This window comes from Danio rerio, chromosome 5 (genome assembly GCF_052040795.2).
Source record: "Danio rerio strain M-AB ecotype USA chromosome 5, GRCz13ab, whole genome shotgun sequence".
NCBI classification, from domain to species: Eukaryota; Metazoa; Chordata; class Actinopteri; order Cypriniformes; family Danionidae; genus Danio; species Danio rerio.
This window is the reverse complement of record NC_141025.1, coordinates 52,971,506-52,987,895: the sequence shown is the minus strand read 5'-3', so window position 1 is coordinate 52,987,895 and position 16,390 is coordinate 52,971,506. Positions and strand designations below refer to the sequence as shown.

Here is a 16,390-nt window from a genome sequence, read left to right as displayed (position 1 = left end):
CCTTTGTTGTCATTAAAAACCAAGTTATTCAACCAAACACTGATTGCTGAACTGCTCAAGTGTTTAAACATTGGCGTTGTGTTATAAATAAGAAAGAAAAAACTACATTTAAATTTGGATGATATGTCATATGAAGATATATTAAAGTAATTTACAGATAAACAAAAAATACACATTTGTAAGCATAATTGTTTTTATACTTTTGAAGTAGTCTCAATTTATTTTCACAGTATTTATAAAAAAAACTGCACATTGTTGCGAATCTCATAATGTCTGTATGAAAAGGTTTTATTGTATTTCAAATCCAAATACAGTAAATCACCAATGCTCAAGTTTTTTGTCTAAATAAATTTCACAAACACACACAATAAAATCAGCTGTTTATGCATCACAATATTATAATATATAATAAAAAGTTTTTTTTTTTTTTTTTAAGTGTAATAAAAACTGTTTAAAGTTTAAAGACATTTTTACAATTTACAAGTGAGCTCAAAACACAACACCTGGGAGACTGAGAAGTGCTAGCAGAAACACATAAACATAAATATATGTAATATTAGCCAACATTTTGTGCTTAACTTATACATTCAGGTGCACTATAGACTGTATTAGAGCTGCACGGTATTGGCAAAATCTAGCATTGCGATATTGTTTTATTCAGCGATATGCTTTGCCATATGAATACAATTTCACTAGATACACTCAAATAAGTGTGTATCAAATAAGACACACAACACAGGTCTAGAGATTTTTTAGACAACATAATTGTTTTTTTCAACCCACTTATATTTGTAAAAACTAATAAGTTAACTCAATTTCTTCATGTTGTCAAAGCTTAATTACCCATCTACAAGCGTAGATAAAATCAACAGAGAAAAATATAGAAATGAAACAGTGTCTAATTGCTTTCAGAAGAAGTACAAATGTATTCAGGTTTGCAGTAATTGAATAATTAAATGCAAAATAATAGTGCAAGTCTTTGTTTTATAAACATATACAAGTAATTACTATTCATTTACAAATGCTACAATATTCTATGCCTGAATGCTGTTAAAACATTCACACAGTCACAGGCCTCAAAAAAGAAAAAAAAACACAGCAAAATAATCAGTTATAACACAATGTGACTATTGCGAATAATCACAATACGATATCGATGCTGAAACGATATATTGTGCAGCCCTACTCTGTATGGTGCTCATAAGGCCTCAATAAATCTTCTAAACAAAATTTCTCGTAGCATTCATGAGCAATATAGCACTTGTAGCCTATAGACAAAAACTTTAATGGGGAGAACTGACTGGAATTACACATGTATAAACCCTTTGAAAGATTTTTCAAAGGCTGTTTTCGCATATGAGGAGCTTATTTCTGTCCGATATCACAGAAATACTTAGTAGAGTCAATGCCACAGTATTGGACTTTCAATAATATCCAAGGTGATAGTAAAAAGTATAGACACACACTTGGAATGTGTGCATAAAACAGGCTTGAGTCTGAATACAACATCATGAGTTTATTAAAGCCCCATTGATTTACTCAGAACTCAACTAGAAGCTTCAGCGTTTCTGTCGTGCATATTCAGGCGTCAATGTCAGCCGTTCATCACGGACAGTCAACACTTCTATCTCTCCACACCATCAATTTACAAAATCATTGCTATCTGTCGAAATAGCATAGGAAATATTGACAGAAGATCAACTGAGGTGCATTGAATTTCTGTAACCCATTCTAAACAGACTGAAATTAGAAGACATCAGATAATAACGAAAGTCATCTGCCACAATGTGTTCACAGTTCATGGATAAAAGCACTGACGCCTTGCTCATCTCCACCTGCAGCAAATACCAATGCAGACAAAATGTCAAACTGTAAAATTCCTTGGGCAACCTAAAGCCTGCTTTTCCAGCAGTGCTGACACCAGAAATCAGCTGCTGCATGACAAACAGATCATGCAAATGACCTCTGATGGATTCAGAAGAGTGGGAATCTTACAGTCCATACATGGGAAATGAGATTTTAGACCAGCTGATAATGATAAAACACTGACCGAGGTTTTGAGAAGCTGCTATTTGTTGTGGCACCATCTATAGTAGGCTACAGACAATGCACTCATGATCCATCAGTTTTTTCATCTTCCCAGCTGCCTATAAGGCAGAGCTTGGATCTCATCAATAATGCAACGAAACATCATGTTTATGCAGTTCACACAATGACAGAACACTAGTACCAGACTGTAACCACACACTGAAAACAAGCCTCAAAAGCATTGGACAAAATGACAGTTATTTAGCTTAAGACATATACATCGTACCTAACCAGCAGCAGCAGATTAGAGAGTGTAGAAATAGGCAGTAAATACTCACCTTTTGATTCTGTTTTCTGCAGGCTCTTATCGCTTCATGGTAGCACAGCACACAGGAAAAATAACTGTAGTGCCATGGTGATATGCAAATTAATGGATCACGCTGAATACAAGGGCATTTATTATTCATAAATTACTCATGTTTATGCAAATTAGGTTACACAGCCCTACTCAAATAGGAGCTTGGTAATTTATGCTGCCTTGCTTCATATGCCTTGGCTTCTTGTTTAAAAAAGCTAATATTTGTTATAAAATATTGCGTGCGTGTGCAAGTGTGTAGTAAAAAACAGTCATAAACGTCTTATTTTTTTAAGAACAGCTTTTATTTTTTTGTGTAAAAATAAAATCATTGAAGGAGATTCAAATGTTAACAAATTGAGGACCTTAATATTCTACTGTGAAGCTGGATGCAAAATAGACTAAATGATTGGACTGTTTGCAACATAAGAGGGACGTGTTTAAATATAACAAACACTTGGCGCCCCCGTGTGGTCTCCTCAGAGAAAGAGGTTATGATGATGCTAAAACAAAGACTACATATGAAAGTACATTGTACACTTCAGTACATATGGCTTTAGGCTTGCAAGCTGTTGTTTTTTCCTAGGGTCACAGATCTCCTCAAAACATTGTCCACCTCTTTTTCAAAGCGATGAAGCAGTTTAAAGTCACAGAATCCCCTGTAGAGTAAACCGGTTGCCAGTGTTTTCATGGCCTCCTTCATCTGCCACAGTGAGGGTACAGTGACGCTGTGTGCATTTCCATTGAGCTCAGCTGTGACGACTGTGGGTTCGAGTTTGGGAATGTCCAGATCTGATAAAACATCACTTTCACTGTACGATTGGTCGGTTGTACTTGACTCATCAGTTTGCATGCGATAGGATGCACTTTCTTCCTTAGTTTGGTCATTTGGTGGATTTTCTGGACATGGGTTGGGGTTGGTCACACGTTGTACGACTCTTCCCCTAGCTTTAAAGCACTTCAGCCAGTCCTCATTTGACTGGAAGTTAATGAAACCCATCATCCGAGCCAACCGAGATGCTTCAGAACAAATCACTGAGTCATTTACTGTAACGTTGTTCTCACGGCAATGGTCGATCCATCTCCAAAGCGCATCTTCAAGCTGTTGCATGTTTGCATTTGTGAAATTCGTCCTTGGCTCCAGTTTTCCCATACTCTTTTTATCCTGATTATTTTTGCCAATCTTGAACATTGATCGAATGTGTCCCTCTCTGTTTAGAAATCGAGTAAACCACTCTGCATTTGCCCTGAAGTTACCATAACCCACAATCTTGGCCAACTGAGCAGCTTTTGAACGAATAGTCGATTCATTCAAGTCAACGCCGCTCTGCTGAGTATGATCCATCCACCGCCAGAGTGCCGCTTCGAGTCGATGAGTCTTTCTGGCTCCAAGGTTTTTTTGAGACTCTGTCACTTTATCTGCAGATTTTGGATCTCCAGCGGCATTCCCCTCTTTCTGATCTACCTGGAACATCTCTCGTATCACTGGCTCCCGTGATTTAAAGCGTTTCAACCAGGCGGAGTTCGCCCGAAAATTAGAGAGACCCATTTCTTCAGCCACTCGAATCGCTTTTCCACGAATCATTGGCTCGTTTACTGTAATACCGTCGGCAAACGAAGCATCTATCCACCTCCACAGTGCTGCTTCCAATTGATGTGTCTTGCAGGATAGATAGACAGCTCCAGAAAGGTCCGACTTGGCGTTTTTCATGTTTCTTTTCCGGAGCCAGATGCTAAGCAGAGGAGCTGAGACGTTTAGCAAACGCGCAGCAGCGTTTAGGGGCATTTGAGGAAGTCGATCATATTTCTCGAGTATATGTTTTCTTTCCTGCAATGATCTACGGATATATTTCCTCGTGGCCATGTTTATGTGCGGTGAGAAGAAGTGATGGGGATTCGATTTCGAAGTCCAAAGTGGATCTCTTTATTGAACCGGTTCTTACAGAATGATTCGATTCGAGCAGTAACATCTCAAAAATAATAAACAAATATATAAATAACGCGACTGTGCTGTAGTTTCATCAACAACAATTTGTTAAAAACAAAAATATGTGTTTATAAATGTCTTTCATGCTTGGTTTTAGCACATGTGATAAGTTTATTGCTTAGTGTTCATTTAAAACGGTTCATTAAAACAAACTGTCCGAAAGAACCGATTAGAAAAAGTGAATCAGACTCGTTAGAGATGAACACAATTGACATCATCCAAAGGCGCAAGTGGCGTGTATCGCATGCGACGCTTTCTTGCGTGTTTAGATAACGTACGTTTATAATCGTAAAACTTTGAGTGCGATACGCAGCTTTTCGTCTTGTATAATAGTTGATGTTTGTACGACTAGACTTGATTTAAGAAACATCATCGTGTGCATTAGGGGTGAGGTTATTGTTTTAACGTTAGTCAAACTTTGAAACAGAGTAACTTACGCTTTTAATAAGATGCGAATGCATTTGCCTCGGTAATACTGTTCATTAATTGAAATGCTAATAATTAACGTAGCTTGATTAGCGTTACAACTAATAATTGGGCTACGCAGCTGCATTATGTTAAACGCACATCTGACGTTAATCATATTTTCCTTGTTCTGTCAGCAGACGTGGGTTAAACATGTATCACAACAGCTCACAGAAGAAATTCTGGACATATGATAAAGAGGAAACTTTGGATAAATTAAGACTTGAAGCTAATCAGAAGTTCTGCTCAAAAGCTCTGTCCAGTGGAAAGGTAATTCACACGAATGCAGATCTATATTTCTCTAGTTATAACCATGTGTTATTATAAAAAAAAGTATTATATTGTTTGTATTTCATATTATTTGTGTAATCACAGATTTACTACAAATACCCTGAGTAATCTTTGATTATGCATAATGATTGTATTATTTTCTTGTTGTGATAATTGCTAAGGCTTTTATCTCATTGTACCATATTATGACAATAATACAAGTTGCAAAAAAAGTTTACTTAACAAAAAGGACCCTACACTGTTGAGTTTTGCTTTTTTTGTACATACATTTTTTGATTAAACATATATTTCAACCTAAGTAAATTGCAAAATGTTGAAAAAAGTAAAATAGTTTACATTACAAGTAAATGTCAGTAAAAGTAGCATCAACAGTGAAAATAGCTACATTTGTAATAGGTGATGTTAGTTTAATTAATAAAAATATAGGACTGAACTTTATGACTTATAAGCTCTTTTAAAGGGATCGGTCACCCAAAAAGTTCAATTTCTTTTTTCTGTAGAACATAAAAACAAAATATTCTAAAGAATGTTGGAAATTGGCATGAGACGATAACCAGTTTCGAGGTTTACAATGGTTTAGAAAAGTCAAGGTTTTAAAACTGCTAGAATTTTCTGTTATACTGTCCTATATATGCTATATGTAAGGGTTGTTTTATAAATGTGTTTAAAGAAATTTGTGTTTTTGAAACTAAGACAGCAGAAGTCAATGAATTATTTTATTTATTTAGCCTGAAATGTTTACTGCTCTATAATATTTTAAATGTTTCCTAAAATAAAATATAGTGTTCTGTTCGATGGTGACCCAGACATTTGAAAAGAATTTACTTTTAAGCAGTAATCACAAAACCATGATGCAGTGAAATTTTGATATTTTTATTCAAGGTCATCATACCATCAGAAACTTACACCAGCCCATGCCTAGTTGCAAATGAGCTGTCATCGGCAACCACTGTAGAAACCAAAAACTACAGAAGTCATTGGCTGCTGCCACTTTCCAGCATACTTTGTTTCAGTTTCTTTCATCTGTTAAACACAAAAATTTCAGAGTTTGAACAAATAGGCGAGTAAACAATGGCAGATTTTTTTTTATAGTAGTAGTAAACTATCTTTTTTAAGTCTATAAAATAATAAAACATTTTAAAACTTTTGAATTTAATGCTTTATTAAAATTATCTAAGATTAAATAACCAAATCAACACGTTATCTTTTTTAGCCTGGAATAAATGAATCCACACTTCTCAATGAGCAGGAAGAGAAAGTGCTTTTCAAACACTATGAGAAGAGATTGCTAGACTTTTGTGCTGTGTTTAAGCCTGTGATGCCTAAATCTGTTGTGGTAAGTAATATCAGTGTTGCCAGTTAAGCATATTTAATATATCATATATAATAAATATGATTTATATATTTAATAAATAAACAATGATTTATTTATTATGCTCTTCTGGCCTTTTGTGTCTTATTTTATTTGTTTATTTGTTCAGGGCACAGCTTGCATGTATTTTCGAAGATTCTATTTGAACAACTCATTAATGGAGTATCATCCTCGGACAATAATGTAAGCATAGTGATTGATTGGAATAAGTTAGAAGATTATAAAGTATTTCAGATTCTGACTTCCATGTCTGTTTTTGCAGGTTGACATGTGCATATCTGTCCTGTAAAGTGGATGAGTTTAATGTGTCCAGCACTCAGTTTGTGGGGAATCTTCAGGAGAGCCCAGCGGGACAGGAGAGAGCTGTAGATCAGATTCTGGAGTATGAACTGCTCCTTATCCAGCAGCTGAATTTTCATCTGGTCGTTCACAATCCGTATCGACCTTTGGAGGGTTTTCTGATTGATCTGAAGGTGAGCCTAATGCCTAGTTGCAAACAGTCCTATCTCTAATGCACAGCATTGGCTGAGATAATGTTATTATGGCGAATATACTGTAGCTGGTGTGCATTACATTTGCCACATTACCAATAGTCGGTTAACTGAGTGCATGGCGTCTGCATTTTTCAGACCAGGTACCCATTGTTAGAGAACCCAGAGATGCTTAGAAAAAGTGCTGAAGACTTTCTCAACCGAGCAACAATGACAGATGCCGGACTGCTCTTCTCTCCATCTCAGATTGCTCTCACTGCTGTCCTCAATAGCGCTGCACGTGCTGGCCTCAAGATGGATGTGTACGTTTTTATTTATTTATTTTTTTCGTATTTGCAGATTATAAAAATATTGTGAATATTGCTGCAAAAGAGAAGCTCCACCTTGTATTCTCTGATGGTAAACTTGACACTTATGTTTTTCACATTAGATAAGTGAAAAAAAAATTCTAATCTAGATGCAGTTGAAGGTTTCCCCCCCCAAACTATTTCCAAAGTGATTTTCACTAGAGCAAAGCCATTTTCACAGTATTTTTATTATATACCATTTTTAGAGAGTTTTATTTATTTTAGTTAAAGTAGAATAAAAGTAGTTTTAATTTTTTAAGGTCAACATTATTAGACCCCTTAGTTTTGATTGGCTAAAGAACAAACCTGTGTTGTACGATGACTTTCATCAAGGTGTCTGCAGCGTCTTATAAAGTATTAAAAATTGATAAACCATTTAAGAGAAATTTAAGGTCCTAAAAAAGTTTAAAAACATTTTAAAAGCTATTTTACATTGTCTTAAAATTTAGATTATACAATGTAGTTGTATGATAATTTTGCCTTTAATCTGCCAACTCTGGGGTGCTGTGTGGTTTATGAAATCGATAAAATCCTGCTAGATTTAACATCACATTGATTTGTTTACTGTAGTAACTAAGGCAACGCCGTTATTCCTGCTGTTCTATTGTAAAGTTGCTTTAAGGCAAGTCACTTTAAAAAGCCTCTCGGGCAGTATGCTCAGGCATTTTTTTTGAAAATTCTCCAAAATTGCTTGTCATGCTTACGATTAAATTTCGTATTAAGAATCACCAATAAAATTGAACAATTAAACAACAACAACTACAGAAAATCTACAGAAACTCTCTTCTGGTCCAAGCCATCATGCAATCATCAGTCTTCATCATCAGATTGATCAGTCTAATAGCGATCTGATTGACTCCTGTACTAGAAAGTGGGGCTTTATTCATTATATTGACGTTACACTTTTTTCCCATTCAAAACTGTACGATTGTGTTTTTTAATAGTTTTTGTCTATAGGGGCCACCCGCTGGATTAGCATTTATATTCATTATACTGTATAAATAATCTTTCTTAAAATCAGAATTGAGTAAATATACTTTAAGTTAAAATGTTGCCAATGTTCCTGGTTGAAACCTAAAGTGGTGATAAGGACTTAAGATATATGGAAAGTGTCTTAAAAAAGGTTCTAAAAGGTATTAAATTTCACTCTCTGATTCCTGTTTATACACTGTTCATAATTACCCTAACTATTCAAATTAAGTCTTTAAATCACATAAATCACGTAAAATATCATGTACTGTCATCACAGCAAGGACGCAATCAGTGTTTAAAAATGTGTTGAAAATATTCCCTCCATTAAACAGCACTTTATTCATTCAATTTCTTTTCAGCTTAGTCTCTTAATTAATTTGGGGTCGCCACAGCGGAATAAACGGCCAACTTATCCAGCATGTTTTACGCAGTGGATGCCCTTCCAGTTGCAACCCATTACTGGGAAACACCCAAACACTCTAATTGTATCGCATATCTTTGAACTTGTGGGGGAAACCGCAGCACCTGCAGGAAACCCATGCAAACGCAGAGAGAACATGCAAACTACATACAGGAACGCCAGATGACCCAGCCTTGCTGTGAGGCAACAGCACTGCCTACTGTGCCACCGCATCGCTACAGCACTATTTTTATATTATTATAAAAATATTTGAAAATAAAATTTCAGGGGAGGGCTAATCATTTTGCTTTCAACTGTATGACCATGTTTTTACAAGGTGTGTTTTAGTTCATACAAGTATGATAATTATTAAAAGGTGAAAAACCACCATCATCCCTTTTCTTGTCAGTCAAAAATGACATAGGGTTGAATTAGGGTTGTACTGTTTTTAATGTAAATGAACAGTTTTATTAAAAAACACAGAAGTGTTTGACTAATTACTGTAATTATATAATGTAATGAATACTGGAATTTGTATTGTGTAAAAAAAAAAAAAAAAAAAAAGCTACATTGAACATTTTGTTAATATAGCATCGTTTTCTTTGACATTTACAGATATTTAAATGAATGTATGGGGCTTAAGGAGGATAAAGAGACCCTCTCAAAGATGTACGAGTCAATGAGACGTAAGTAACTTTCTCTTTCTTAAGGTTAATAACACTAAACATGGCTACAAAACCTTCACACCCTCAGATTTTCAGTGGTTAAACATGATAATAAGGTTCAGGGTAATATGTATAAGCAGTGGTGTAAAGTAACAAATTACAAATACTCAAAATAACTGTAATTGAGTAGTCTTTCTCAGGAATTGTAATTTACTAAGTAGTTTTAAATTGTTTTGTTTTACGTTCCCTATAGTATAGTTTTATTCAGTATCGGTACTTTATTCCTCTACTTTCCTTCAATCTGCAGTCACTACTTTATTGTTTCTTGTCTGATCATAGAAAAATCAGTCCTGTGATTCCATGTGCGATTTGATTGGACAGAGAGGTAAATTGCATCTTAATGAACTACCTCAAGACATGTGCTATTTATAATTGCAGCAAACTGTTTGGAAGTATTAAGTGTCCAAGAAGATGTCCAAAATCTTTACACGCAATGACCCAGAGACTGTTTAGATGCATGTCACTAATAGGAAGATGACATGCTTACTGTATGATGACCAAAATGGCCTTAAAACACACAGCAAGCACAAGGCATTAACATGGTGTTAGACTGACATTGTACCTCAACGTCGTGGCGTGAGGACATTGCGTTTAACTTAACATCAGGCCGATGTCTGTGTACAACCTAAATCAACCAAATAACAACATCATTTGACATTGTTAAGGTTGATTTAAAATAATAATGTGCTTAGACACTGGTTAATCATTGAATTTTTGTCACCTAACATCACAACCTAAATCTAACCTGATTTCTTGTAGCGTTATGTGGCTGCTGGGCAATAACTAAATGCACTACAGAATGCCAAGTTTACACAAATTGCATGTAAATGCATCAGCCGTTTACAGGGTAATACTCACTACTCGAGTACTTTTGATAGGTCTACTTTTAACTCATACTTTGAGTAATATTTTCAACAGATACTTTAACTCGCACTACATTTGTAAGCAAGTAATGGCACCTTTACTTAAGTATGATTTTTTTTTTTAGTAGAGAAATATTAATGATGGTTTAATATGTTGTGTGTTTTTTATTACACTGCACAAACCAGAATTATGACTGAACTATAAAAAATATTTAGTATAATAAAACAGAGCTACTTGCATAAAACAATCCTATTTATAATTGCATTTGAAAATTGTCCTGGATATCCTTCCATAAAACTACTTGTTGCCAAAATGGTGGTAATTTGCACCTGCTAGGACAATTATTGTCATCAAGTATGTTAATTTACTATTGTTGCATTTATAATATAAGTCAGTGTTTCTCAACCAAGTTCCTGGAAACCACTAACACTGCATGTTTTGGATGTCTCTATTGTTACCATCATTACAGGTTTTTCAGCCTCTGCTATTTTAACTGATGATCTGAATCAGGTTTGTTTGGTTAAGGAGACATATGAAGAATGTGCAGAGTTGGTGGTCCTCCGGGAACATGGTTGAAACACTGATATAAGTGACACTGTTGTATCACATGGATAATTCTTAATATGTTTTTCACTGTAGGAATGACAAGTCTTGTTAAAGCGTACGAGCTTCCCAAAGCTGAGGAAGTCAGTATCTGCAAACAGAAACTGGAAAGGATTTATGCTGAGTTTGCTACAAACCTGTGAGTATTTGTGGAAGAATTAAATTTGGTGAGACCAGCAAAAAACAAACACACAAACAAACGTTCTCATACTAAGAGTTTTATTCAGCCAGGTTAGTCACTTGGTGTTTTGTATCTAAGATGCAAAAGTCGTGGTTTTTGAGTATAAAATAGAAAAATAAAAATACATGAGCTACCTGAAGTAGAAAAAAAGGGGTAAATCTGCGTCATGCTTTTTTGCCGGTTTTGCTGGGTAATAAAATGCAGCTAAATGCACCGTAGAGAATCCTACATCAGCTGTAGATGGAAACAGGAAATGAGAACAAAGTGAGCTTTTCCAGTCAGCGGTTGTGGATACACATTAACATAACAGGGTTTCCCATACTTTTACAACATGGCACAATAGTTATAACAGTTTTTTTTTTTTTGGACATGTACCATGGTTATCATTCAATACCGTCGCATATCGAAAATCACCAGTGTACAAATGGTAGCACCATAGTACTTTCTTTGTAAGGAGGACAATAGGACTACCTCTCAAAACAATCAAACAAGAACACATCATGGAATGCGCCTAATAAATTGTAGAGAAGATTTAAAGTTTTGCATAACTCAGGTAATCATAATAGTTCACATCAAGAAACAAACAAGCTGATAATAATAAACCAATATCATTTGATAGTCAGCACGTTTTGATGCTGGGTTCTTTTGTGATGAAAAATGAACCAGGAAGCTCAGAATCTACTCTATAAAGCTATAAATTCAGGGTTTTGAGTTTGTCGCCATTCTCGATTCAGTGGAAGAACGAGGGTTAAGTTATTAAAAGTGGACGCATGCACCAACCGCGTGTAATCTATTTCCTAAAATTGAATCGGACTCACTGATCTGCTTATGTATCACACACAAACACTGGTTCAGAGATAAAAGCCAGGATGCAGCATCTTGTCAAGCGAAGCGGCTCAGAAGGTAAGATAGGAATCAGTTGCTATCTGTGGGATCGAAGCCTACCTGCACCTGAAACCGCGGGGCAAAACAGGAAGAGGTTGTGCGGTAGTATTGAGTGTAGACGGTTTCTTAAGGCTTGCACCGTAAGTGCATCTCGCTTCCCTGATGGTCAACAGCAATGCGGCGCCAGAGTTCTTGCATGCTACAGATGCCAGTCTAGTGGTCACTGCTCATAGGTCAGTTCAATCAAAGTCAGGTCCAAGAAGCTTTGAGTCAACAGGGTTTTCAGATTTTGGTATTCCCTTGGGAAGTTTGGAAGATTCAAGAGATGTTCTTCACCGCAAATAATATCTCGCACCATTTATTGTGTGGTTCATCTTGTTGTGATTCTGTGGGTTTTTGAGATTGGCAGTGTGTGTCGTTTAACTAGTCAGAGCTAGTTACCGCTGTCTTCATTTGCATCTGGGGAGAACGAGTCTTGCTGTCTTTGCTACCAATCGTGTCTTTCAGAGGATCTGGATAGTGGTGGCAACAGCCATAAAGGTACATTCAGTTCTGCAAAATAAAGACAAAATTAAGCGTGGATACCTTTTTAGAAATCAAGCTTGTCTTGAGCGATTTTTCTAGTTGACCAAGAAATCAAGTGCTTTCGGGAGGCCACGCTATTGTAGCTATGAATCAGTTTGTTCATCATGTTTTCTTATGCTTTTATATAACCCTCATAATGCATTCAGAATGTCTCTTATTTTTGCATAACGTGGGGAAGGATTTTACTAGATTTACATTTATTATTATTATTATTAATAACCATTTAACAGGAAAAACTTGTTTGGATTGCATTTCTTAACTCCTAATGTTGCTAGTTAACACACTCTATGCAGTTTTTTCCAACACATCCCATAATTTCTAAAATATCAACCTCTACCAACTATCTACTACTATGAACAATCTGAAATTATGAAGTGTAAAACTAATTTATTTAAAAACAATCAAAAAATCATTTTTTAACACTAAATTATCTTATTTTTTTTAATTTTGCCTTAAAAGATTTCAGATTCTCAGTTAACATGTTTTCTTTCTATACACTAAAATTAAGTGTAGTAGTAACAGGATTATGTTTGTTACATTATTCTTTTAATGACTTTCAGTCATTATTTAAAATATTGTCAACCATTTGGTAGAGCAGGTAGTTAAAGGGTTAACAAATACAAAAATGTTTTTTAAATTTACCAAGAACCACAGCAAGAAAAAAGTTGGAAAATATATGTGTTTCCATAAATGTAAACGCTGCTTTAGTTTATTACATTTCTAAGAATATATATTGGGAGAATTGGAAGTACAAACATTACTGGAAGGATTGAAAGTAAATTTAAAGGGGTAGTTCACAAAAAAAAAAAAAAAAAAAAAAACATTAACTTGTTTCAAACCGGGTTGGATTTTTCTTCAGTTGAACACAAAATATCTGTCTGTCTGTCTAATTTTATTTATTTATTTATTGAAGAATGTTGGTAACAGTAAACATTGACTTTTCAAAGAATTTGTTTTTCCTAATGTGGAAGTCAATGGGTACAGGTTTCCAACATTCTTCAAAACGTCTTTATTTATGTCAATCAGAAAAAAAAAGGCACTCAAAGTTTTGGAAACCCTTGTGAAAGAATAAATAGTCAATTTTTGTTTTAAGATAAGATATCCCTTTATTTTTATTTGAATTTGGAACATATTAAATTACAAAAAAAACTTCAAAAAAGTCCAGATATTAAATATTTGTACTTGCAAATTGCAAAAAGCATTCAGGTGAAGCGGGAAAATGCATTCAATTATTCATCAATAGGCCTACACATTTGTCAATACAATTCAGTTATAAAAGTAAGAAGACTCAGAAGGGACGTGATAGTGGGGGAAAAATGGATGAAAAAAAAAAAATGGGAATGGGAAAATATATTTTTAAGTTTTTTCCTTCACAGAGATATTTTACATTCCCTCACAAAGATATTTTGCAAGGCAACGCAAAGTTGTTTAGCGTTCCCTAACAAAACTGTTGTTCCACAAACACTTCCTGTTCCCTTCATACATGTCTACTCCTGTTTTAACCGATATTTCCTTGTATTTCACCATTCTATCCCACTATCTCTGAGTATTTTCCCATATTTTTAATCTTGAAAGCAGATTAAAATTATTATGAAAATGTTTGCATTCAATTTCTTTTCATTGAAGCTGTGCATCGATCATCGCCCTTCATACGCAACCCCTGAATCAGTGAATGCATGTATAAGTGCTGACTGACGGATGCGCTCTGTATCTATAATGAAAGTAGTCCATTACTTTAGTAACCGATTGTGCTCATTTAAGAGAGACTTAGTTGTTTTTAAATAAAACACAGAAGAAAGACATGTTTACATATTATTAAGTGTATTTGTGTTTAAACACACACCTGAATCCCAAAATGTCCTGCACTTTAGCTTCTTTAAAAGGCATGTACAGATGCTGATTTGGGATCAGTTTATCATACGGAGCGCATTCGTCAGGCAAAGCTTATACATGCATTCACAGTCAGAGGTTGCATATGAAGGGTGATGATCAACGCACAACTTTATTGAAAAGAAAGTGAATGCAGACATTTTTATATTAATTACAATGTGCTTCCAAGATTTAAGTATGGGGAAATACTTATAGTGGGATAGTATGATAAAATACAGGAGAATCACAGCAAAAATTGGAGGGTTGACACGTATAAAGTAAATAGGAAGTGTTTGTCGAGCAACAGTTTTGCAAGGGAATGCAAAACAACTTAAAAATATATATTTTCCTATCGTTTTTTTCTTCCACCTTTTTCCCCACCATCACGTCCGTGCCATGTAAAAGTGTTAGAAATGGGGGAAAGGGTATATATTTTTGTTTTGTTTTTTAGATTAGATCAATTAGATAAATTTAAAGTATTTTTGACCAACAAATAGCCAATACATTGCGTGTCCAGAATGCATTGGAGCAGTGGTTCTCAAACTGTGGTATGTGTAGATATCAAATGTATCATATGTACATGCTACATATTTATAAATAAAGTATTTAAAAATCTATCAAAAATGATTTATATATGAATGACATATAATATTATTTATTTTATGACATAGTCTATATTTCTGAGGTCCAGGCAACATTTTCATAAGTTGATGAATTGGCTACTGTATGTTAATACTTTACATGTAAGTACAGCACTTTTCTGTTTACTTTTTAAGAACATTAGCCTACCAATTTTAACTTTTAAAAGCACATTTTAATTTAAATGTTTTTTTTCTTTTTACATACAAGCACAGTACAGTATTAAAGTTTAGACTATTTATAATGTTTACAATGGCGGACAATGTCCGCCATTGTAAGAATAAATATATTCTGAATAATAGAAATTAATCTACCACGTTTTAGAATTGTGCAGAGCTGTAGCTGCTTTACTGGGCTTACTACGCTATTGTATTTCAATACTGCTCATTATGGTGGTACTTGGAGAGACAATTTTTTTTCTGAGGTGGCACTTGATGAAAACCACTGCATTAGAGGGTTAAACAACTGCTATTGTGTTGATGCTACAGTTAATCAACAAATTGACATGGACAAAAACTAGATGTGATCTATATCTACATGGTTAATGCTAGCATACATGCTCAGATGTGTGTGAGAGTGATGGCCTTCTAATTGAATGCAGTCTTCAGATGAGAGGAGCTGATGGTTCTGACGCTTTCCTTTTCCGTGTCATTCAGGAAAAGAAAACATGGATATGAAGATGACGATCACGTTGTGAAAAGGCAGATGGTTGCAGATGAAGTATGTTTTTGATTATTTGTTCTTCAGATGCCCATCTTCTGGCTGCCGCTCGAATCTCATGGGTTTTCTGTTTTGCAGGAGTGGACTGATGATGATTTGGATGCATTGTGATAAGTAAATGACTTTAAACTGGCAGCAGAGATTTTCAAGAACAGGTCGAGTGGTTCCATCTGGTAACAGGAGAGGATGAGCTTCTCATTATTAAATTGTAAATATTTCAGTAAAATGATGTGTAAATCTTTTAGTAATGTGAAAATAAATCTTTCTTTTTTTTAATCACATTATTCCTGGAATGTTTTTTGACATTAAAGCACAGGTGTCAAACTCAGTTCCTGGAAGGCAGCAGCTCTGCTAAGTTTAGTTTCAACCCCAAGTAAACACACCTGATCAAACTAATTGAGTTCTTCAGGTTTGTTTGAAATGTACAAGTATTGTAAGCCTGTTGGAACTAAACTGAGTTTGACAACACTGCTTTAATTTTTTTACTTTTTAGAGTTATTAGATTTTCAGTAAAAAAAAAAACTAAAAATTATATTGTTGCAAAAAATCTTTAAAGGATTGAAAATTCTGTTATTTAATTACTCATTGTTTTAATCCCTCAGACCTATGTA

At 34.8% G+C, this 16,390-nt stretch overlaps 3 protein-coding genes across 14 annotated transcripts in view; 1 reads left to right on the top strand and 2 right to left on the bottom strand.

Moving 5' to 3' along the window:
* Positions 1-2,669: 2,669 nt before the first annotated feature.
* LOC100150296 (uncharacterized) lies at positions 2,670-4,274 on the bottom strand. Its single transcript, NM_001386791.1, is given in 1 exon segment — positions 2,670-4,274. A coding segment is annotated over 1 exon segment (1,308 nt). The 5' UTR covers positions 4,248-4,274; the 3' UTR covers positions 2,670-2,939.
* Positions 4,275-4,598: 324 nt separating this feature from the next.
* Positions 4,599-16,055, top strand: ccnh (cyclin H). Of its 11 annotated transcripts, none has more exons than XM_087251852.1 (10): positions 4,599-4,644; positions 4,976-5,105; positions 6,340-6,462; positions 6,608-6,681; positions 6,761-6,971; positions 7,128-7,291; positions 9,324-9,394; positions 10,937-11,039; positions 15,716-15,779; positions 15,858-16,055. In XM_087251852.1, exons 2-10 carry the CDS (start codon positions 4,989-4,991, stop codon positions 15,888-15,890), a joined length of 960 nt encoding a protein of 319 aa, XP_087107978.1. In that variant the 5' UTR covers positions 4,599-4,644; positions 4,976-4,988; the 3' UTR covers positions 15,891-16,055.
* The window catches only part of rasa1a (RAS p21 protein activator (GTPase activating protein) 1a), a 102,975-nt gene continuing 97,687 nt past the window's right edge, over positions 11,103-16,390 (bottom strand). For both annotated transcript variants that reach the window (XM_087254112.1, XM_087254113.1), the window contains exon 26: positions 11,103-12,518. In XM_087254112.1, the coding sequence (XP_087110238.1) occupies positions 12,470-12,518 (49 nt within the window). In that variant the 3' untranslated portion in view covers positions 11,103-12,469. The remainder of the gene's footprint in view (positions 12,519-16,390) is intronic.

Coding starts and splice junctions, on each gene's coding strand:
- ccnh (XM_087251850.1), top strand. CDS start 4,820: ATGCGAATGCATTTGCCTCG. Junction 6,682..6,760: donor TATCATCCTCGGACAATAAT/GTAAGCATAGTG, acceptor CTGTTTTTGCAG/GTTGACATGTGCATATCTGT. Junction 6,972..7,127: donor GTTTTCTGATTGATCTGAAG/GTGAGCCTAATG, acceptor TGCATTTTTCAG/ACCAGGTACCCATTGTTAGA.